This window comes from Salmo trutta, unplaced genomic scaffold (genome assembly GCF_901001165.1).
Source record: "Salmo trutta unplaced genomic scaffold, fSalTru1.1, whole genome shotgun sequence".
Taxonomy (NCBI): domain Eukaryota; kingdom Metazoa; phylum Chordata; class Actinopteri; order Salmoniformes; family Salmonidae; genus Salmo; species Salmo trutta.
In genome coordinates this window covers 3,532,709-3,553,940 of record NW_021822962.1, presented here as the reverse complement: position 1 = coordinate 3,553,940, position 21,232 = coordinate 3,532,709, and the positions used below count along the sequence as shown (strand labels likewise).

General features: G+C 46.2%; 1 protein-coding gene across 1 annotated transcript in view; it reads right to left on the bottom strand.

Moving 5' to 3' along the window:
* Positions 1-15,726, bottom strand: part of chn2 (chimerin 2) — a 40,132-nt gene extending 24,406 nt beyond the window's left edge. The window contains exons 1-6 of the mRNA XM_029746737.1: positions 15,166-15,726; positions 7,170-7,208; positions 3,931-3,986; positions 2,930-2,961; positions 2,307-2,420; positions 1,934-2,207 (exon numbers count right to left, since the gene is read on the bottom strand). Of these exons, the coding sequence (XP_029602597.1) occupies positions 1,934-2,207; positions 2,307-2,420; positions 2,930-2,961; positions 3,931-3,986; positions 7,170-7,208; positions 15,166-15,214 (564 nt within the window). The 5' untranslated portion in view covers positions 15,215-15,726. The remainder of the gene's footprint in view (positions 1-1,933; positions 2,208-2,306; positions 2,421-2,929; positions 2,962-3,930; positions 3,987-7,169; positions 7,209-15,165) is intronic.
* Positions 15,727-21,232: the final 5,506 nt, after the last annotated feature.

Genomic DNA, 21,232 nt, shown 5'->3' with positions numbered 1-21,232 from the left:
CTGACAGGCTGGAAATCTGATGTCAAAACTCAAAGCATGCTCTAGATATCCACTCACATCTCGAAGTATGCTCTAGATATCCACTCACATGTCTCGAAGCATGCTCTAGCTATGTCTCGAAGCATGCTCTAGCTATCCACTCACATGTCTCGAAGCATGCTCTAGATATTACAAGGTCAGACAGTCTTTACTTGACCAGACCAAATAGCCTAGAACATGTACTTTCTGTATATCAGGTCCTGTATGTTGTTTTCTAACAAATACAGACCATGCTATGGAGAATACTCCTGGAGGGGTTTAGTTTTATGTTAAGGATTCATCTCTGAACGTGTTGGAATCCGTCAGAGTCCATGAACTACTGACCAAGTCAAGAGCCTGCAGGGATAGAGCTGCCTCCTGCAGTGATAGAGCTGCCTCCTGCAGTAAGGGCTTAAGGCTCTCTGTCCCCTTCACTCTAACTCCAGTGGACAGGCAGTGACATGAATAGCACAGCGCTGGTGGGTGTTGGAAAGGAGCGGAGAGGAAACGGACGTCTTACAACGCCACTGACTCGGGCAGGACTGCCTTGTTGCTGTCAGACGACTGATGGAGACCAATGTGCGTCCCAAATGGCATCCTATTCCCCATATAGGGCATTACTTTTACCAGGGCAAAGGTAGTGCACTACATAGGAAATATAGTGACATTTGGGAGGGACAACCTTAATGCTGTTTATCAGAACTAAATGATTTGTTCAATATTCCAAGAAGCACCAGGGGTGTGTGGCTGGTATGAGAGGAACATAACAGAGCAGAATGTCAAGACAACTTCACCCACCAAACATGGATGAAGGAAAGGCTTTGTGATTTCACCATGTTGAACAGTCAGACTGAAGAAGAAAAAAAAACATTTCCAATCACAACTAAGTGTGAAATGTGCTGTTGATATGCTATGGCTTGGTCCGGTTGCCACCTAGTGGTGAGATGTGGGAATTGCCAACAGCCTACACCGACAGTAGAATGAAAGCATTTCACATTGGCTAATATAATGAGTCACAGACAGTCAATATCCTTCAGCAGTTAGTTGAGGAGAACAAATGGTGTGAAATGTTTCATTCATCTATCGCCCTAAAACAGTGTCTGTCTATTACACAGAATAACATCCCAGTCCTGTTGGTCATCATGACCTTTAATGAGAAGTGATGTCAGGAAGGAAACATCCCCCTGCAGAGACAATAAATAAAAATCTCTCTCTCGACAAACGGTTACATAATGAAACATCCTTATTGCAGATGCTGATAGAGTAGAAGGTAATGAACATGTTTTAGGGACAGAAAAACTGGTCTGTTACAGTCCATAGCTAAGGCCCAGAGTTGTTCCTGTTCAGGTCACAACTATAGTCAGGAAACACAACAGTAGTAGATGTAGCACGTCAATACATAGTTAACCTGGTGCTATGGGAGAGAACCACCACCCCCAATGTCACCACCACCCCCAATGTCACCACCACCCCCCATCACCCCCCCACCATCCACCCCCCCACCACTCACCATCCACCCCCCCACCACTCACCACTCACCATCCACCCCCCCACCACTCACCATCCACCCCCACCACTCACCATCCACCCCCACCACTCACCATCCACCCCCACCACCATACCAATCCCCATCCCCACGATCCACCACTCACCATCCCCGTCCCCACCACTCACCATCCACCCCCACCACTCACCATCCCCACCAATCCCCATCAATCCCCATCCCCACCAATCCCCATCCCCACCAATCCCCACGATCCAGCAATCCCCGTCCCCACCAATCCCCACCACTCACCGTCCCCACCACTCACCGTCCCCACCAATCCATGTCCCCACCATCCCATCACCAAAGTAACTTTTCATAGCACTTTTAGTTACATAAAGAATGTCAAAGCGATGTACTGTAGTAACTCACCTTACTGTCCTCTCTCTGGAAGGTGACCCTACGGGGTTCAGTGTGTCCCCGGCTCAGCCGGTGCCCCATCTTGTCCTTCAGCAGGGATGTGTAGCCCAGGTGTTCATAGATGGGGTTGGTGGTCATCTTGGCGATGTACTCTGCTGCCTTGGTCTCGATGTACAGGGTGATGAGGCCATCCGTCACCAGGTCATGGACCGTCTCAAAGCGCTTCTCCCCCACAAAGTGCTTCCCGTCATAGAACAGTCTGTAGTTCAGGGTCTGGTCCCCAAACCTGGGGAGAGGGAGGTAGAGTGGGTAGGTGGGGAGAGCGTTTTTGACAAGGTGTGTATATTTAGTAAGTAAATGTGTGTGTGTGTACTGTGTACAGTACCTTAAGGCCAAGGTGTGTGTCCCTGGCTGTCTCTGGCTCTCTCTGACGAGGTAAGCCCCCTCTGCTCCTCCCAGTAGCTCATCTGCACACTCTCTCGATAGCATGCCATGGAACCTTGAGAGAGACAAGTCTCCCGTCAATGCCGCCACAAGTCTCCCGTCAATGCCGCCACAAGTCTCCCGTCAATGCCGCCACAAGTCTCCCGTCAATGCCGCCACAAGTCTCCCGTCAATGCCGCCACAAGTCTCCCGTCAATGCCGCCACAAGTCTCCCGTCAATGCCGCCACAAGTCTCCCGTCAATGCCGCCACAAGTCTCCCGTCAATGCCGCCACAAGTCTCCCGTCAATGCCGCCACAAGTCTCCCGTCAATGCCGCCACAAGTCTCCCGTCAATGCCGCCACAAGTCTCCTGTCAATGCTGTGGCCTTGTCTATGGACCTTGATGTCTCTGTCCCTCTGGATTTAACACTCAATTATCCCCATCTTGCGCACACACACCTACCTTCAACACCCTAAGCACATGTAAAGCTTGACGTTAATGATAAATCACACAGCTAGAGCCAGTCTCCCCAGCAGCTATATTAGAACATGGATGAAAAATCAAAGTAAGTCCCACTACTCACTCTCTGCCGTAATATTTGGGTCTGGTCTCCATCTGTAAATCCAGAGGAGAGAGACAAGATACATTGGCTGACAGAGACATAGTCAGTTGAAAGGTCACTTCAATGGCCAAGAGATCTAACAAGCTGTTTAGATTGAAGGATAAACGTTTCATAAAGGATGTCTATGTTGGGGAACAGATATTTCTGCCTGTCTCTCTGCCTGTCTCTCTGCCAATTCCATTTCATTTCAATTTAAGGAGCTTTATTGGCATGGGAAACATATGTTTACATTGCCAAAGCAAGTGAAATAAACAAAACATGTACAGTAAACATTACTCACGAAAGTTAAAAAATAAAGATTTCAAATGGCATAGTATGTATATCTACACAAAGTGTTGTAATGATGTGCAAATGGTTAATGTACAAAAGGGAAATAAATATAGGTTGTATTTACAATGGTGTTTGATCATCACTGGTTGCCCTTTTCTTGTGGCAACAGGTCACAAATCTTGCTACTGTGGTATTTCACTCAATAGATATGGGAGTTTATCAAAATTGGATTTGTTTTCGAATTCTTTGTGGGTTTGTGTAATCTGAAGGAAATGTGTGTCTCTAATATGGTCATACATTTGGCAGACAGTTAGGAAGTGCAGCTCAGTTTCCACCTCATTTTGTGGGCAGTGTGCACATAGCCAGTCTTCTCTTGAGATCCAGGTTAGGTATTCTGCCACTGTGTACTCTGTTTAGGGCCAAATAGCATTCTAGTTTGCTCTGTGTGACTCTCCCTCATCCTGCCAATTGCCTGACCTCTTAACCATTTGGTGCCAGATTAGAGATAAGAAAACAACAATGTGATAAATTATTAGTTTATCAGTATGTTCATTACATTATCACAACAGATCAGGCATCCTATCACAAAATACTGTAGTCTATATGGTTGCCTCCCTGATTCTGAGACACTTTGAGAGAAGGGTAGACAATGGGGGTGTAGTTTCTAATGTTTAAAGAGGTACAGTGCTGACCTCCTGAGGGCAGGTCATCCTCTTGGGCCGAGGAGCTTCCTGCTGGAGCCGGTACACTGTTGGAGACAAACATGGACTGTCAAGTAAAAAGCATAGTATTCAGTATTAGAATGGCTGCACTGCTGAGACCACGATATGTACGCTAGAGAGTTAAACAGCCTTACGGGCGCAGCACAGTCTACGGAAACTGAGCCGACGGTGGTCCATTTCACGTCGCATTCCAAAAATTCAGACGGACAAAGACTACGTAGACAGCAACACAAACGGACCTCCTTCAGCTCCGTTTAAGTAGACTGTAGACCACTTCACACACAGAGACACTAATTCATGCATTATTTCCCTATGGGACAATAAAGTTTAGTAACGTATTCATTCATGCACTGTATGGGGTCATCAGCTGGACATACAGTACCACTACAGTCATCCCCAATGTATTCATCTCCTTTAAGTCACATTTTCACTCCACAGTTTCCAGGCCGGTCCAGCTTATTTTTCTCTAATTTTGTGCACAAATGTGTTTACATCCCTGTGAGTGAGCATTCCTCCTTTGCCAAGAAAATCCATCCACCGAACAAGTTATTGGCCTTGCAATATATGTTCAAGCAGATGTCTAAACATTTATTTGAGTTACACAATTATTAATAACGCCCCAATGCTCTCCTCTTGCAGCTCCCTCTGTCACATGCTACATGCATAACACTATTTTTAACCATGGAACATGTGTGTGCAGTGGTCCCAGCAGGACTTGGGAGGGGCACTAGATTATGAGTTGTTAACTGTCCATTAGGAAGTTAGAAGTTTATAGTTGCTCTAATATTGGACATGCAGCATACAGTCTCTGTATGGCCACTGACAGTATGATTCAAAGATGGCAGGCTCACTTTTAGCCTAACTCAGAGCAAAGTCAACTAGGAACAGTAGAACACCAGGAGCTGTTAGCTAAATGGAAGATATCCACGGCCTAATGTCTCTCAGTGGTTTATATGACAGGTCCCATACATCACCAAACCCTCTGTGTGAATGTCAATGGATATTTCACAGAGGGATACATCCCAAATGGCACCCCATTCCCTATGCAGTGCAGTACTTTAGATCAGGGCCCATAGTGTACTATATAGAGAATAGGGTGCCATTTGGGACACAACTGTAGTCTAGGGCCTTAGTGCAGGATACGAACAGTGACTATTAAATCTTAGTACTGGGACACAATGGGGAGACACAGTATGCATCCCAAAAGCCCCCCTATACCCCTACATAGTGCACTACTTTTGACCAGAGCCAAGTACTACAGTAAATAGGGTTTAATTCGGGACGCAACCAGAGTAGCACAGTAACACATGCAGCAGCAGCACTGAGCCAAGCTGCCATCATGGATGAAGTGTACTTAAAGACTGAGTGCTCGGTATAAATCAGTGAAACTGTTGAAAATGGAATGGAGAAAAAAAAACATGTAGCGAGTGAGATTAAATCACATCTATGGTTAAGCCTGCCACAGTATAATATATCATAGCTGAGCTGGGGACACTAGGCCTATTGTCTGTAATGTACCTATTCTAAGGGCATTACTGTAGACAAAGATTATACTATACTCATGGGATGCAATAAGAATGTGCATGACACTAAGTGTGTGTACCAAATGGCACCCTATTCCCTACATAGTGCACTACTTTATAACAGATTTATTGGTGAAGAACACAAAATTATACATGTTTACATATTTAGTGCAAAAGTGATGCATTAAATAGGGAACAGGGTGCCATTTGAGAACGCATCCTAAGAATGTTGGACGAAACAGGATTAGAAGAAAGTCTTTGCCGAGAACTCTTTCCTCATTGTAATGTAACACCGCATTGGGAGTAGTGCCGTTTCCTCATTGTAATGTAACACCGCATTGGGAGTAGTGCCGTTTCCTCATTGTAATGTAACACAGCATTGGGAGTAGTGCCGTTTCCTCATTGTAATGTAACACAGCATTGGGAGTAGTGCCGTTTCCTCATTGTAATGTAACACCGCATTGGGAGTAGTGCCGTTTCCTCATTGTAATGTAACACAGCATTGGGAGTAGTGCCGTTTCCTCATTGTAATGTGTAACAGCATTGGGAGTAGTGCCGTTTCCTCATTGTAATGTGTAACAGCATTGGGAGTAGTGCCGTTTCCTCATTGTAATGTGTAACAGCATTGGGAGTAGTGCCGTTTCCTCATTGTAATGTGTAACAGCATTGGGAGTAGTGCCGTTTCCTCATTGTAATGTAACACAGCATTGGGAGTAGTGCCGTTTCCTCATTGTAATGTAACACAGCATTGGGAGTAGTGCCGTTTCCTCATTGTAATGTAACACAGCATTGGGAGTAGTGCCGTTTCCTCATTGTAATGTAACACAGCATTGGGAGTAGTGCCGTTTTCTCATTGTAATGTAACACAGCATTGGGAGTAGTGCCGTTTCCTCATTGTAATGTAACACAGCATTGGGAGTAGTGCCGTTTCCTCATTGTAATGTAACACAGCATTGGGAGTAGTGCCGTTTCCTCATTGTAATGTAACACAGCATTGGGAGTAGTGCCGTTTCCTCATTGTAATGTAACACAGCATTGGGAGTAGTGCCGTTTCCTCATTGTAATGTAACACAGCATTGGGAGTAGTGTAACAGGTTAAGTTTCTGTACTGGATCTTCCCCACAACAGACTTTCCATGCGGGAGGAGGCAGACTCCTGACTGAGTTTGTTTTAGTCAGGACAATTCACGTCAACCAGCAAGACCTGGACGTCTTCCACGGACACACACAGGTCGTCTTCCACGAACATGAAGACATAGTGAGCTCCAGTGGAGGCTGCTGAGGGGAGAACGGCTCATAATAATGCCCGGAATGGAGTGGTAACATGAACATGGTTGTGTATGACACCATTCCATTCCGGACATTATTAAGAGCCGTCCTCCCCTCAGCAGCCTCCACTGGTGAGCTCTAAAAATATCTCTCAGCTAGTGTTAGAAGACTGGAGAAGAGAGAGAAGAAACAGGAAGCTGTGCTGAGGCATGGCGCGTCCCAAGAAGCCTTACTGTACACACTAACTGTAACAGATGAAAGTATTTCTGCTTTAATATCCTTATATGATCACATATAAGAGTCCTTTGTAGTGACATGTAGCAGCCTGGCGGCCATGATGACTAGGCTTCCAGCATTCCACATTCCTCATGGACAACCAATGACTTTACAGTGGATAAACAGTACTTTAGACACTTACAGTAAGACTTCCATATGGGCGGTTGGTAATCCTCAGGATCTGAAACAACAACACAGGAGGCGGGTTAGTGGTCAGAGAGAGAGAGAGAGAGACTCCCATATCCATTGGGTGAAATACCACAGTGTGCCATCACAGCAGCAAGATTTGTGACCTGTTGCCACAAGAAATATATACACACACACACACACACACACACACACACACACACACACACACTACATTTGAAATGTCTTTCTTTTGGAAATTCTGTAAGTGTCATGTTTACTGTTACTTTTTTATATTATCTATTTCACTTGCTTTGGCAAACATGTTTCCAATGCCAATAAAGCCCTTAAATTGGACAGACAGAGTGTTCAGAACTAGACAGAAGGGAGGTTAGACAACAGGCATATAGAACCGTTTTATTCTTTCTTGGGTGAATTGTCTGTCTCTCTGCGTCCCAGTTACATTCACTCTGAATGGATTATGAACTCATCACCATGGTTATTTCAGGGTTGTTTACGTCTCAGTCTAGTTATTCTGCTAGACTAGCATAATTATACACAGGGTTTATTCACACTGAAGCCTCTTGAGATACTCATTGCTCAGTGAGTGAATAGAGTTTTATTCAGTCTCCCTGCTTCAAGGAACATCAGTACATGTCCACCTTATTATCTTAGTTAACAGGCTCCCAATGGCACCCTATTCCCTACATTGGTCAAAAGTAGTGCACTAAAGCACTATGTAGGGAATAGGATACGATTTGGGATGCTGCCAAGGTTGCCACACAACAGATCTATAGCACCTAGTGCAGCCCAGGGATATGTCCCTTCTTCACAGATCCATCTTTATAAACACCTTTAAAGGCTAGCATTATGCCATGATGATGATGATACACAGTACTCATTACCCAAGAAGGGCAAAGCAAATTAGAAAAATGTGGAAATGCAATTTCCAGCCCAATACCCATGGGATCTGCTGTAACCTAAGGGGAAATGTGCTACTTTAATTGCATGGACGGTTGAGGTTTGTGTTTAGTGAAGGAAAATGTAACCACAATTTCTTACTCCTTGTACTCTGTCATCATGCCCACCGTGTTCCCTTGGTAACTCATAAGTTGGTACAACTTCCTCCTGCATAATATACTACCTACTATACGCACAATAAGTACCTTGACATAGTCATGTACTGTTACAGTATACAAGCATATCTAATGAATTAGTATGGCTATACTATGGATCTCAGGCTGGCAAGGCTGTGCATGCCAACTAATCCAGAAACGTAGAAACCTACTGTAGGCTTAAGTCCTCTACTACCTTACAGACACTTAGTCAGGTATCATTGTGTAAATGTAGCTAGTAATACTGCAGCAGGTGGAATGATGGAATGTGTCCTTAATGCATCACATCTCTCTACTGTTCCCGGTGGAAGGATCTCACCCACAGCTGGAGTAACTGCGTGTGAACAATGAATCACATTAAAAAAGGTCAAATACACAGAGTTAATTTAAAAAGACCCAGGGACATCCATCTAGGGGTCAACATGCCAACCCACTGTCCCCTCCCAGGGGACGGGCTACATGCTAACTACCCTATGGCTACCACAGGCCCACCTGAGAGAGTCAAGAAGAGCCAGGTGTGTGTCATTGTGCTCTCACTCTCAGTAGTGCACTATATTTATAGTCAACGACTCACTGGCAGACCAAACCTGCCTACTGTTATTGTCTGGAAACAACCAGCCAATGACCGTCACAGTAAGTTTAGTCTGGGTGAGTGACAGGTCCACTGGATCACCATGTCAACCACACTGACTTTTGTTGTCATCATTGGCAATTTCCATACAGTTACCATGAGAGCTTTGAGGTGCATATTCAGTGTGGGACCCAAGTGGCACCCTGTTCCCATGACCACATCCAGTTAACCCACCGTTCCTAGGCCGTCTTTGAAAATAAGAATTTGTTCTTAACTGACTTGCCTAGTTAAATTAAAAAAATAAGAGGGGGAATAGGGAGCCATTAGGAAATTAACCATACTGTATGTCTACAGTGATATACTGGATGGGTCACTTGTCTACAGAAACTCAGAAGCTTGGTCATTGCGTCTCTGCTCTGGCGAACAATCAAATTTAAATGATTCTACTGCGGATCATTTGGAGAATGCGCTCTTTTTAATAACTGGTTATTCTGGAAGGGTATTGTCTGGGCTGGAGGTCCTTCAGGGCAGGCCAAGAGCTGACACATACTACCCTAAAGGAGTTTAAGGTCATATTAAATGGATGGCATAAGGGCTATGCCACATTTGGCAAAGCACAAGATAAGGACTTGTTATAACACGCTTAAATAATATGACATGATTGGTGGAGTGTGCTGTATGCGTAGGCCTAAGAAAGGGTTTGGGAAAGCTGAAGAAGATATACTGGTTTGAGACCGAATTTCAAATAGGGAAAGTTGAACTCCTGCAGCCTGTGTGTTGTGGAGGAAGAATAGTGAGAGAACTCACACTCACAGTAGCTGGAGGGTAAGGGTTGCCCCCTCAGGAGACAGACAGATCGGATATTAATTGTGTTGCCCTCCGTTACTCACCAGTCACTGGAAGAATTTGATAAAATAATTACAGCGGTGTGTGTGTTCTCCGGGTGTTTGTTTTGGAAGCAAAGAGAATAAGAGATGAATAAAGATCAAGCTTAGCAAAGACGTTCTCCCCTGAGAGGACTTGTGCTCAAGCAAGATTTAACAAAATGTAGATTCCACGTGAGGGGAAAATATTTTTGCTATCTCAGATTGTTCTGGGAATTCTCACATGGAAACTTCATTGGGAGGAAGGATGTTTAATATGCTTTTACATTAATATCCTCTCCCGCTGGTGTGGAATCACCCTGGAACACGCCTGTTCACAGAAAGAGACCCCACGCTCCTCTCAACATCATCACTATCCATATGGACAGCTAAACCCACCCAACATATGGCAACACACACACACAGGGATGTAGCACTGCCCCTGTAGGGAGACCATCTGTGCATCCAACTGTTCCAAAACAAGCATAGCCAGACAGCAAGTAGGTGTGTGTGTTTGCGTGCACAGGTATGCACAGATGTGTGCACACACAGGTATGCACAATCACACGTACAGTGTGTACACAAGTGTGAATAAATGTGTGTGTGCACGCTGAGGGCGTTAGTGTGTTGTGAAATCTGTTATGAATGTATTGTAAATGTTTTTAAAATTGTATTGTAATGTTTTTAAAATTGTATAACTGCCTTAATTTTGCTGGACCCCAGGAAGAATAGCTGCTGCCTTGACAGGGACTAAAGGGGATCCATAATAAACCCCAGGAAGAGTAGCTGCTGCCTTGACAGGGACTAAAGGGGATCCATAATATCCCCAGGAAGAGTAGCTGCTGCCTTGACAGGGACTAAAGGGGATCCATAATAAACCCCAGGAAGAGTAGCTGCTGCCTTGACAGGGACTAAAGGGGATCCATAATAAACCCCAGGAAGAGTAGCTGCTGCCTTGACAGGGACTAAAGGGGATCCATAATAAACCCCAGGAAGAGTAGCTGCTGCCTTGGCAGGAACTAAAGGGGATCCATAATAAACCCCAGGAAGAGTAGCTGCTGCCTTGACAGGGACTAAAGGGGATCCATAATAAACCCCAGGAAGAGTAGCTGCTGCCTTGGCAGGAACTAAAGGGGATCCATAATAAACCCCAGGAAGAGTAGCTGCTGCCTTGACAGGGACTAAAGGGGATCCATAATAAACCCCAGGAAGAGTAGCTGCTGCCTTGACAGGAACTAATGGGGTTCCATAATAAACCCCAGGAAGAGTAGCTGCTGCCTTGACAGGAACTAATGGGGTTCCATAATAAACCCCAGGAAGAGTAGCTGCTGCCTTGGCAGGAACTAATGGGGATCCATAATAAACCCCAGGAAGAGTAGCTGCTGCCTTGACAGGGACTAAAGGGGATCCATAATAAACCCCAGGAAGAGTAGCTGCTGCCTTGACAGGGACTAAAGGGGATCCATAATAAACCCCAGGAAGAGTAGCTGCTGCCTTGGCAGGAACTACAAGGGGATCCATAATAAACCCCAGGAAGAGTAGCTGCTGCCTTGGCAGGAACTACAAGGGGATCCATAATAAATAATTTGGTGGGTTAGAAAACCCTTCGGACTGCAGACCCAGTGTGCTGGTTAGGTTAGCACCAGGCCAGGCTTCATTGTTTGGTAATGTGATTCCCTGGCTGCATGATGGAAGCCACTGAGGGAACCAGGGTTTCTAATGAATAATGATTGGAGGGAAAGACAGCAGACATGTTGCATTAAACAACTCACCATCTCTGTATGGAGACATGACATTTTTTCTGTTTTCATAAAAACAGACAACTGTTTAGTTTGTGTTTTTTAAGTCACTTCGAGGGTGAGAACCTCCTAAAGTTACGACAATGTTAAAAAACGGAATCCTTATCTGTTGACACCAGTACTGTCCTGAAGCCTGACTAGTCATGACTAGTAACAGCTTCCACTCCACATGTGAATGCCTATGTGATGCAGAACAGAGTGGGACAGAAACACCTGCAGGATAATGATGTTGAAGAACAGACGGCTCTCTTCCTTTACAAGACTGTGTCTGCGTCACAATTGGCACACTGTTTCCTATATAGTGCACTGGTGGGCCAGGGCACTACGTAGGGAACATGGTGCCATTTGGGATGCACACTATGAGACACAAATCCTGCCTCTACTACTATCCAACGGTGTGGTTGCAGGGCTAGGACAGAAGACAAGATACACTTTCATCCTGTATCCCTCCATTTATTCCCAGCCAGAGCAGGGCAGAGTGTTTGCTGAGAGCTGTGTGACTAACAGTGTGCTGGTACACACTACTCAGCTCTCCTGTGCCAGGAATGCGGAGGAGTAGTCTCTCAGATCAGTGCACAGCACAAGCACGGCTACAAATGGGTTTTTTTATCCAGGGGAAGGACAAATGATTGTGAAATATCACTAATCTCTTGTTTTTTTCCATTGGAGTTTAATATACAGTTCAAGTCAATGCCTGGGAAATGGCTTTTCATCAATGGTCTAATCTTCTTCCAAAACTGTATTACCCAGATTTCTATTGTTGGTATGATCCTACAGCGGGATGGATAAACATTGTTGGTATGATCCTACAACGGGATGGATAAACATTGTTGGTATGATCCTACAGCGGGATGGATAAACATTGTTGGTATGATCCTACAGCGGGATGGATAAACATTGTTGGTATGATCCTACAGCGGGATGGATAAACATTGTTGGTATGATCCTACAGCGGGATGTCTTTCTGTCCATCCTGGTAGTTGATTGGCTGGACCGACCTCGCTCATGTACTGTAGTTTCCTCATACAACCGCTGTCTCCACCGAGAGATGACGGTCTAGTCAATGAAGGCCTGCAGACTGGAGACTACTGTCACCTAGAAACAGCTGAAGACAGCAGCATCACAGCAACATTTGTTTATGGCAGCAGCAGGAAACCGAGGGGCTAATATGAAGCAGAACGTGTTGTGTTCACAGATTCATTTCTGAGGTCGCATCCCAAATGGCACCCTATTCCCTATATAGTACACTACTTTTGACCAGATCCTTATGGGCACTGATCAAAAGTAGTGCACTATATAGGGTACATGGTGTCATTTGGGATGCAGATGGAGTCATACGCCTCATAGAAAAGATTATTCAAAATGTCTCTGTCAGCCAGAAAGCTCTCCAGGAAGATAATGATAGCCATGTGTGACAGGCCCTCTGTCCCTGGCAGCACAGCACCTCGTAACGTCTGGTAATTATATCGAGAGCCCAACAATAATGACAAGCCTCTACACCACAGTCAGAAAATACTTTCCCCTTAAAAAAGATGCAGTGGTCAAGTGGTAAATCCAGAGCTTTTGGCAACGTACTCATGAGATAATGTCTTGGGAAGTATGAGGTCGGCACAGACAGCCTGTATCAGCCTGGAACCAATCGTCTGCGTCCCAAATGGCTCCCTATTCCTTATGTAGTGCACTTCATAGATAATAGGGTACCATTTGGGATACAAACATTGTGTCTGGCTCCCATGGGCAGCAGAGCTTTTGAGTAATTTGACAGTGGTATGGTATGGTTGGGTAGGGGATTAGAAGACATTAAATAAATACAGGCCATCATATCATATGTTCACTCGGACAACAACGACCCAGCATCAATAGGACCAAAGGCCAGTGCTACTCCCCCCCCACTGTACATTGTGGTCACACTTATCTTAACCTGAGTCAATCATGTAGAGGATAGGAAGAGACTGATGTCACAAATGTTCAGAATATGACCTGGAAAAGTGCCACAGCTGCTCAAACAAACTGAGTGTGAAACAGCAGTCGCTGGCTCTAGCCTCCTCCTGAACACACAGTATAACTGAGTGTGAAACAGCAGACGCTGGCTCTAGCCTCCTCCTGAACACACAGTATAACTGAGTGTGAAACAGCAGACGCTGGCTCTAGCCTCCTCCTGAACACACAGTATAACTGAGTGTGAAACAGCAGTCGCTGGCTCTAGCCTCCTCCTGAACACAAAGTATAACTGAGTGTGAAACAGCAGTCGCTGGCTCTAGCCTCCTCCTGAACACACAGTATAACTGAGTGTGAAACAGCAGACGCTGGCTCTAGCCTCCTCCTGAACACACAGTATAACTGAGTGTGAAACAGCAGTCGCTGGCTCTAGCCTCCTCCTGAACACACAGTATAACTGAGTGTGAAACAGCAGTCGCTGGCTCTAGCCTCCTCCTGAACACACAGTATAGATAAACGTGTGGTGCCCATGTTTGTCAGGGTATAAAGTACAAGCAACCCTATCACTGTTGGTTAATGTATGTGGAGGCCACGCCAGTAACCACAGGGAGGGTGTGTGTGTGTGTGTGTGTGTGTGTGTGTGTGTGTTATATCTCAGTGGAGAAGAGGTTATTCTAGTAGTTTAATAGCCAGGAGAGGGAGAGTGTGTGTGTGTTGTGTCTGTCTACCCGGAGGAAAAGTCTCCCCTAAAATAAAATCCACCATAGTGAAGCATATGTTGCTGGTCTCACAAACCATCAGTAAACATAGGAACAGTCAACTGTGCAGGGCAAAGTGGTGTTTGTTAAGAAGAAACCCAGAGAATCTTCTAGGCATCTTCTATAGGTATCTAAAGACAATCAGAACAGCATATATGGCATCTTGCCAACTAGTGAGTGACCAACTTCAAAATGTTTTACTGGGAATAAACAAGTCTTTTTGAAATGTCACATCAAGCCTCAGTCTTCATGGGTGCATGATGGAAAATGGTAGATTTTGTTAGAGGGACCCCATCCCTGGTGCCCCTACTAACAGAATATAGCAGTGGCCGCAATGGCCAGTCAACAAGGATTATGGGGACAATTGAGAATTTAAATGGTAGTTATCCAAAGAAAAACAGATGTATATCAATGACAATTCCAACCCTACAATCTCAGCCTGTTCATTGAGGCGTTCACTTCCTATCCAAGATGATTCCTCACTGAAACCAGACGCAAGAAGGTATGCGTTAAAATACATAACACATTCTATTTGCGAACGAGTAGACTGGTATGTCACTCTCAATCAAGCTCTTGAAAGTGGAACGTTTATCATTCTATGTTCAGCGGCGGCAGATGTGAAAGAGAGCAAGAGATGAGAGGAGGCATGAAATGAATTATTATCGATGCGAACGTAGACGACTGTCGTCGTGACTTATTGGGTGATGTCTGTCAATTACGCACAGATTTTTTTAAGTTACATAATGTGTATCACAAACGAAATTCAAGCATGCCAGCTTTGACACGATTAACTCACAAGTCCCTATATTCATTGCATTATGCAATACATATTGAATAAAGAGAATAACAAGGGTGATAATAGTATAATTGAAAAGCCTAACAAATAAAAATGTTAAGGCCGAATAATATATAGTAAATTGATTGTTATTTGTTTCATCAAACTAAATATTTGAATGTAGGTCTCTTACCAGAAGACACTGATGAACCCGACAGGCTTGAGTTGCTGGATGCTGCCATCCCAATCCGCTTCAGGCTCCGTCTGTTCACTCGCGGTCGGTCGAGGTGCGCTCACAGCCCGTCCCCGGTAGTCCGTCCATCTCACGTAGCGTAGGCTACTCTAACTCGCTGCTTTGGCACGAACTAACACGGTTTATTTTACGTCCGTTTTCTGAATTGCTGCTCTTGTATGTGTAACGTTCCAGCGCGCTTTCACTTCGTTTCCCTGGCGGTTCCCTGCGCGCCGTATATTGCCGCATTTACTGTAGCTCCACTCACTGGCAGTGGTGTAAAAATAGTCAGACAGGATCACAGGAACAATATCAACTTTCGATCATCTTGTCTAAATGCACAACTATACACACCATTAAAGTTGGTCAAATGTATCCACTGGAAGGGCGGCATATGCTTTCGCCATGTTGAATTAAAAACACAGTATCGTTTTCCATGTGGTGGTGCCACTTCTGGGATCGTATAAACACACTACACTGCGACGGAGCCGCCTTCTTAAAGTGGAAGTATTCCGTAGACTGGAAGAGACCTCTGAACTCCAGTCAATCTGAAGCAGATCTATTCCTCTGAGCTCTGACCTTTGATTTCAATATGATGATGATGACAGAGTGGGTGGGTGCAGGGCAGGCTGCTGCTGGTTCAGTGTCCCCACTCCCATAATAATAACAAATAGCCAGAATAAAATACAGATTTGAGGATGTTTAATCAGAGAATTAACATGATGACAACTGTATTCGGCTATATTGCATGTGTCCATCTCCAAACCAAGTCCATTTACACCCTTTAAACCATAGGACATTGATTTCAACAGCCTAAAAATAGGTCCTCTCTAGGCTATATTTTTATAGAACAGGAAGCCCAATTCTGATATTTTGTTTGACCAATCAGATGAGCTCTAAAAAATATATTGATGTGAAAAGATCTGATGTGATTGGTCAAAAGACCAATTAGTGAAAAAAAGATCAGAATTGGGCTGCCTGTCTAAATGCAGCCTTGTCACCTCACATCAGGGGCGCAGCCAGGGATTTTGGGCCCCATGAAAAGATATCACATTGGGCCCCACCACCACAGGCCACACCAACCCTGCACAATTTCTGTAACCACACACCTCCAGAAGCCAATCAACCCATTCAAGGCTTTAAATAACTCTACCTTTGCAGGCTTGCAACTCTCTTGTAGTCCAGTATTTACTGTACGATATTTACTGACTGTGAGCTGTGAAAATATAACACTGTGCAGACATGCATGCAACATTCAGCATACAGTGGAATTCACTATTTGATGCAAGACTGATACCCTCTATAAGAAATGTGCTAAAGGCCATCTTTTACAGTCTAAATGTAATTTTAATGGCAAAAATCTTGAATGGAAAATTCTCTTAACATGAATGAATAACATAAAATAAATATAACTTAAATATACATTAACCTCTTCAATTAAAATAAATGAACTGTATCATCTATAGAATGATATAACAGACGAAACAATAAAATCAGCAGCAGATTGTTGAACTAAGTACACATACCAACTAGAAAAGAAGCAGCTGGAAAAGTGGAAATGGAAAACAAAATGGAAATGAAAAGGCCTGATGATGGCGCCAGAGGAAAGGTCAAGAGGTCACCAAATCAATAGGTTTCTTCCACGTGGGGTCTTGATTGTGCACAACAAATGTTATGGCAATCCAGATGTATCTTGTTCTCAGCCTGTTCTCAGTCTTGTTCTCAGCCTGTGGGCATCATGTGTGTAGTGATCCAATATCCATAGCCATGCCATTTAACAGTTATCACTGGCCCTTGCTCAGCCTTACCAAGAGCCCAGCGCAGAGCCTTCTTGCTAGCAAAGTCCCTGATCAAGTCTTTGAAGTCCAGCTTTCTAACTAACTGACTTTCAATGGACAGCATGGCAAGACTGCACAGCCTGCCCTGGGACATAGTGGACCTCCAATAGTTGATCAGTTTTAGCTTACTGAAAGCTCTCTCGCCACCAGAAACAGTCACAGGCAGTGTGGAAAATATAAGTAAAGCAATGCACACTTCTCCAAGAAATGCTTTGCAGCTGCATCTTACAAATTGCATTCAGGAGAACAAGAGGGGACAAGTTAGGGGGGAAAGTGGCAGCATATACAGTGTTTATTCTGAAACTCAGGTATAAGATCTCTGGAATACTTCATGATCAGTGGTTGACACACAGAAGGGACTTTATCCTCACTAATCTGTCCAACTTTCAGAACAACAGAAGATTATTCTAGAATTTTGCAGTAGTGTGGAACCTAGTGTCCAAGTCACTTATGATGTCCATAGCAGTAAAAACACTGTGTTCTGAAACACCGTTGCTGCACTGTCCTGAGCTGTCTCCTCTTCAGAGGTCTCATCATGGAATATCTTCCTTTTCCTCTGTGTTCCCAAACACCGCTGCTGCACTGTCCTGAGCTGTCTCCTCTTCAGAGGTCTCATCATGGAATATCTTCCTTTTCCTCTGTGTTCCCAAACACCGCTGCTGCACTGTCCTGAGCTGTCTCCTCTTCAGAGGTCTCATCATGGAATATCTTCCTTTTCCTCTGTGTTCCCAAACACCGCTGCTGCACTGTCCTGAGCTGTCTCCTCTTCAGAGGTCTCATCATGGAATATCTTCCTTTTCCTCAGTGTTCCCAAACACCGCTGCTGCACTGTCCTGAGCTGTCTCCTCTTCAGAGGTCTCATCATGGAATATCTTCCTTTTCCTCTGTGTTCCCAAACACCGCTGCTGCACTGTCCTGAGCTGTCTCCTCTTCAGAGGTCTCATCATGGAATATCTTCCTTTTCCTCTGTGTTACCAAACACCGCTGCTGCACTGTCCTGAGCTGTCTCCTCTTCAGAGGTCTCATCATGGAATATCTTCCTTTTCCTCTGTGTTCCCAAACACCGCTGCTGCACTGTCCTGAGCTGTCTCCTCTTCAGAGGTCTCATCATGGAATATCTTCCTTTTCCTCTGTGTTACCAAACACCGCTGCTGCACTGTCCTGAGCTGTCTCCTCTTCAGAGGTCTCATCATGGAATCTCTTCCTTTTCCTCTGTGTTCCCAAACACCGCTGCTGCACTGTCCTGAGCTGTCTCCTCTTCAGAGGTCTCATCATGGAATATCTTCCTTTTCCTCTGTGTTACCAAACACCGCTGCTGCACTGTCCTGAGCTGTCTCCTCTTCAGAGGTCTCATCATGGAATCTCTTCCTTTTCCTCTGGCGGCTGTGTTCCTTGCTAAATTGAGGTGCAACATTCATTTGCGTAGCAATCAGTGTTTCCTCAGACAGGAGCTCCCGTCCATCTCTAAGAGCCTGCATCTCCTCCTTTAAGGCTCTGATATTGGCTGCTTCTGAGTCAAGTGAGATGTTTCATGACTGGATAATCACATTACCTGCAATTATGCCAACTGACATGTCATTGAACACAATGCTGCTCACCTCCTTCTTCAGTTGGGAGTAGGGCTGGTTCAGGGGTATGGGGATTGGGAGACAGGGCTGGATCAGGTGTATGGGGATGGGGAGACAGGGCTGGTTCAGGGGTATGGGGATGGAAAGACACGGCTGGTTCAGGGGTATGGGGATGGGGAGACAGGGCTGGTTCAGGGGTATGGGGATGGAGAGACAGGGCTGGTTCAGGGGTATGGGGATGGGGACACAGGGCTGGTTCAGGGGTATGGGGATGGGGAGACAGGGCTGGTTCAGGGGTATGGGGATGGGGAGACTGGGCTGGTTCAGGGGTATGGGGATGGGGAGACAGGGCTGGTTCAGGGGTATGGGGAGACAGGGCTGGTTCAGGGGTATGGGGGTGGGGAGTAGGGCTGGTTCAGGGGTATGGGCATGGGGAGACAGGGCTGGTTCAGGGGTATGGGGATGGGGAGACAGGGCTGGTTCAGGGGGATGGGGATGGGGAGTAGGGCTGGTTCAGGGGTATGGGGATGGGGAGACAGGGCTGGTTCAGGGGTATGGGGATGGGGAGACAGGGCTGGTTCAGGGGTATGGGGATGGAGAGACAGGGCTGGTTCAGGGGTATGGGGATGGAGAGACAGGGCTGGTTCAGGGGTATGGGGATGGGGAGACAGGGCTGGTTCAGGGGTATGGGGATGGGGAGACAGGGCTGGTTCAGGGGTATGGGGATGGAGAGACAGGGCTGGTTCAGGGGTATGGGGATGGAGAGACAGGGCTGGTTCAGGGGTATGGGGATGGGGAGACAGGGCTGGCTCAGGGGTATGGGGATGGAGAGACAGGGCTGGTTCAGGGGTATGGGGATGGAGAGACAGGGCTGGTTCAGGGATATGGGGATGGAGAGACAGGGCTGGTTCAGGGGTATGGGGATGGGGAGACAGGGCTGGTTCAGGGGGATGGGGAGACAGGGCTGGTTCAGGGGTATGGGGATGGAGAGACAGGGCTGGTTCAGGGGTATGGGGATGGGGAGACAGGGCTGGTTCAGGGGGATGGGGATGGGGAGACAGGGCTGGTTCAGGGGTATGGGGATGGGGAGACAGGGCTGGTTCAGGGGGATGGAGAGACAGAGCTGGTTCAGGGGTATGGGGAGACAGGGCTGGTTCAGGGGTATGCGGAGACAGGGCTGGTTCAGGGGTATGGGGATGGAGAGACAGGGCTGGTTCAGGGGTATGGGGATGGGGAGACAGGGCTGGTTCAGGTGTATGGTGATGGGGAGACAGGGCTGGTTCAGGGGTATGGGGAGACAGGGCTGGTTCAGGGGTATGGGGATGGGGAGACAGGGCTGGTTCAGGGGTATGGGGATGGAGAGACAGGGCTGGTTCAGGGGTATGGGGATGGGGAGACAGGGCTGGTTCAGGGGTATGGGGATGGAGAGACAGGGCTGGTTCAGGGGTATGGGGTATGGGGATGGGGAGACAGGGCTGGTTCAGAGGTATGGGGATGGAGAGACAGGGCTGGTTCAGGGGTATGGGGATGGGGAGACAGGGCTGGTTCAGGGGTATGGGGATGGAGAGACAGGGCTGGTTCAGGGGTATGGGGATGGGGAGACAGGGCTGGTTCAGGTGTATGGTGATGGGGAGACAGGGCTGGTTCAGGGGTATGGGGAGACAGGGCTGGTTCAGGGGTATGGGGATGGGGAGACAGGGCTGGTTCAGGGGTATGGGGATGGGGAGTAGGGCTGGTTCAGGGGTATGGGGATGGGGAGACAGGGCTGGTTCAGGGGTATGGGGATGTGGAGACAGGGCTGGTTCAGGGATATGGGGATGGGGAGACAGGGCTGGTTCAGGGGTATGGGGATGGGGAGACAGGGCTGGTTCAGGGGTATGGGGATGGGGAGACAGGGCTGCTGAGCCTGAAGCTGCCATCTGTTGGGCCTGGCACCAGGCAGGGGCAGGGACAACTAATTTAGTATGAATAGTTTGGTAAAAGGTTTCCTGCATTGATTAAATGTCGGCTAAAAGAGGAGCGAAATGTAAACATTTTCTGTGAAGATATTAACTAATGTTAGGGGAGCAAAAGTAGCCCATTTCACTATGGTCTAAGCTAACAGGTTAATTTCCACCACACACGGACTCCACCCAACTTCCTTTGTGAAACATTGGGTGACATACTCTCACCCTTTCTTTTCTCTCTCCTGTCTTTTTCTTTCTTTTTGTTTTTGGAAGCCTGATTTTTCTTTAGGAAGCTGAGACATGCTCCACCGGTAATTCACTGCTAGCAAGTACCGTTCGCACCTGGTTTGGGGGTTAGGTCCGAACCATGTCATGTAAACAATCATTTAATATTGAAAGAAATGTACCTAATGTTCTAATACTTTTTTTAGGGCCCCTTTCAGTCACAGGCCCTTAGAATCGTCCTAACTTCCCCCCCACACACAGCGCCCCTGCCTCACATAGCATGCATGTGTGTTTCTCAGACCACACAATTTAAAATCTATTTAGCTAGGCATACTAAAATGTCTCCCACGATTAGGGGAATGTATCAATTTGAGTGTAGGCTCTAGCCTGCATTTGGTAAAAATGTTAGTGCCTCACTTCATTTATTAACCATGTGCACATAAATAATTCA